Source organism: Nematolebias whitei, chromosome 2 (assembly GCF_014905685.2).
Source record: "Nematolebias whitei isolate Nwh7 chromosome 2, NemWhi1, whole genome shotgun sequence".
Classification (NCBI taxonomy): Eukaryota; Metazoa; Chordata; class Actinopteri; order Cyprinodontiformes; family Rivulidae; genus Nematolebias; species Nematolebias whitei.
In genome coordinates, this window is record NC_056499.1 from 14800968 (window position 1) to 14803445 (window position 2478).

General features: G+C 43.4%; 1 protein-coding gene across 1 annotated transcript in view; it reads left to right on the plus strand.

Annotated features, from left to right (window-relative positions):
- Positions 1–2478, plus strand: part of nnt2 (nicotinamide nucleotide transhydrogenase 2) — a 17397-nt gene that overhangs the window by 4754 nt on the left and 10165 nt on the right. The window contains exon 11 of the mRNA XM_037697181.1: positions 1026–1187. Within this exon, the coding sequence (XP_037553109.1) occupies positions 1026–1187 (162 nt within the window). The remainder of the gene's footprint in view (positions 1–1025; positions 1188–2478) is intronic.

Here is a 2478-nt window from a genome sequence, read left to right on the forward strand (position 1 = left end):
CTAAAAACAGCAGAACAGGAGCTAAAACCATCAGGACAGGAGCTAAAAACAGCAGAACAGGAGCTAAAACCATCAGAACAGGAGCTAAAAGCAAAAGAAAAGGCGCTAAAACCAGCAGAGCAGGAGCTAAAACCAGCAGTACGGGAGCTAGAACCATCAGTACAGGAGCTAAAATAGTAAATGAACTCTACTTATATAGCACCTATCATTCTAAAGAGATTAATTAGAGCTTTATCACATTCATACACCGATGGGACACACATCAGAGGCAACGAGGGGTTCAGTTTCTTGCCCAGGGACACTTCGGCATGTGACTGCTGGTGGATTCGAACCCCCAACTTTTGCATTGGAGGACGACTGCTCTAACCACTCAGCCACAGCCGCACTAAAACCAGCATAACAGGAGCCGAATCTATCAAAACAGGAGCTAAAATCAGTAGAACAAGAGCTAAAAGCAGCAGAACAGAAGCTAAAAGCAGCAGAACTGTAGCCAAAGCTATCCGAACAGGAGCTGAAACCAGCAGAAACAAAATTTTAAAAAAGTAGCAAAACCTGTAGCAACAGCTGAAAGTAGCAAAACTTTAGTTAACAGCTAAATGTAGCATAGAAAGACAAAATCAAAGCTAGATTCATAAAACATGTTTTAGAAAGATTTTTGATTTATAAGGAACTAAAGAGCTCTCTGTGTATTTCTATATTTGTATACAAAGTTTATTATTTTGAAAAGTTCAAAAGATACAAAAAGACCAGCTATTTCCTGAATGAGCTGAATGTTTTGATGTTTGAACAGCTCAAACAGAACAAAGTGCAGAAAATGTACAGAAACCCTCATATGGCAGCAAAGTGATGACTCAGCATTCAGAAGAGAAATTAAAGACAAAATAACTTTGATTAAAAAAAATACTTTTATTTATTCAGATTTTTTTAAGCTTTTAACTACAAACATTCAACATAAATCCCTCTGATGACAACTGAACATAAATGATTGACAGGAGTGCTTCCTCATGTGTGTCTCTGTATTCCAGGTGTTTCCACCTGCCTCGCTCTGGGGATCATCTCACCCAACGCAGCGTTCACTCAGATGATCACGACCTTCGGTCTGGCAGGGATCGTGGGATACCACACGGTGTGGGGCGTGACCCCCGCTCTGCACTCGCCCCTTATGTCTGTTACCAACGCCATTTCAGGTCAGAGGTCAATATGCACTTCCTGTAGGAGCCTTAGCCAGGCTATTGGTCTTTGTCTGTCTGTCAGGTAAAGGTCACTAAGATGACTTCTTGTGGTTCAGTCAGGTCAAAGGTCATGAAGATGACTTCCTGTGTTTCAGTCAGGTCAAAAGTCACTGAGATGACTTCATGTTGTTCTGTCAGGTCAAAGGTCACTAAGATGACGTCCTGTGATTCAGTCAGGCCAAAGGTCACTAAGATGATGTCCTGTGATTCAGTCAGGTTAAAAGTCACTAAGATGACTTCATGTTGTTCTGTCAGGTCAAAGGTCACTAAGATGACGTCCTGTGATTCAGTCAGGTTAAAAGTCACTAAGATGACTTCATGTTGTTCTGTCAGGTCAAAGGTCACTAAGATGGCTTCCTCTAGTTCAGTCAGGTTAATGGTCATTAAAATGACTTAATTTTTCATTTAGCCTTTATTTATCCAGGTAGTCTCATTGAGCCACGGGAACACATTTTCAAGAGAGACCTGTTTAGGGAGCAGATGTTGGGGGTTAAGAGCCTTGCTCATGGGCCCAGGGTGGAGCGAATGAGGGTGGGGGCAGGTGTGGGTGTTTCACCTTTTTCCACCCACATTTTGATGTTGACGGTACCGGGAGGTGAACCTGCGACTTTCCGATCACAAGCCCATCTTCTAACCTCTGTGCCACCACTCCCCAATGTTGACTTATTGTGGTTTTGTCAGGTCAGAGGTCACTAAGATGACTTCCTGAAGTTCAGTCAGGTCAAAGGTCACTAAGATGACTTCATGTAGTTCAGTCAGGTCAAAGGTCACTAAGATGACTTCCTGTAGTTCTGTCTGTCAGGCCAAAGGTCACTAATGTAACAATAATAATGTCAATCACAATGTCATCACTGTATGTTTCCATACAATGGTGAAATTAGTCTCTGCATTTAACCCATCCACCACCAGGTGGTGCAGTGGGCAGCTATTGAGGGCGTGGGTGGGGAGGGGTTATTTTGGGGATGAGGTGTGCTGCCCAGAGACACCACTCGGTATGCAGTGACTGGGGATCGAACTTGGGACTTTCGGGTCTCAAGCCGGCTGCCCTGCCTCTACACCATCTCGGCCCCAACTATAAGATGATTTCTGTACTTCAGTCAGGTTAAAGGTCACTAAGATGACTTAATGTTGTTCTGTCAGGTCAGAGGTCACTAAGATGACTTCCTGTAGTTCTGTCTGTCAGGCCAAAGGTCACTAATATGACTTCCTGTAGTTCTGTCTGTCAGGCCAAAGGTCACTAAGATGA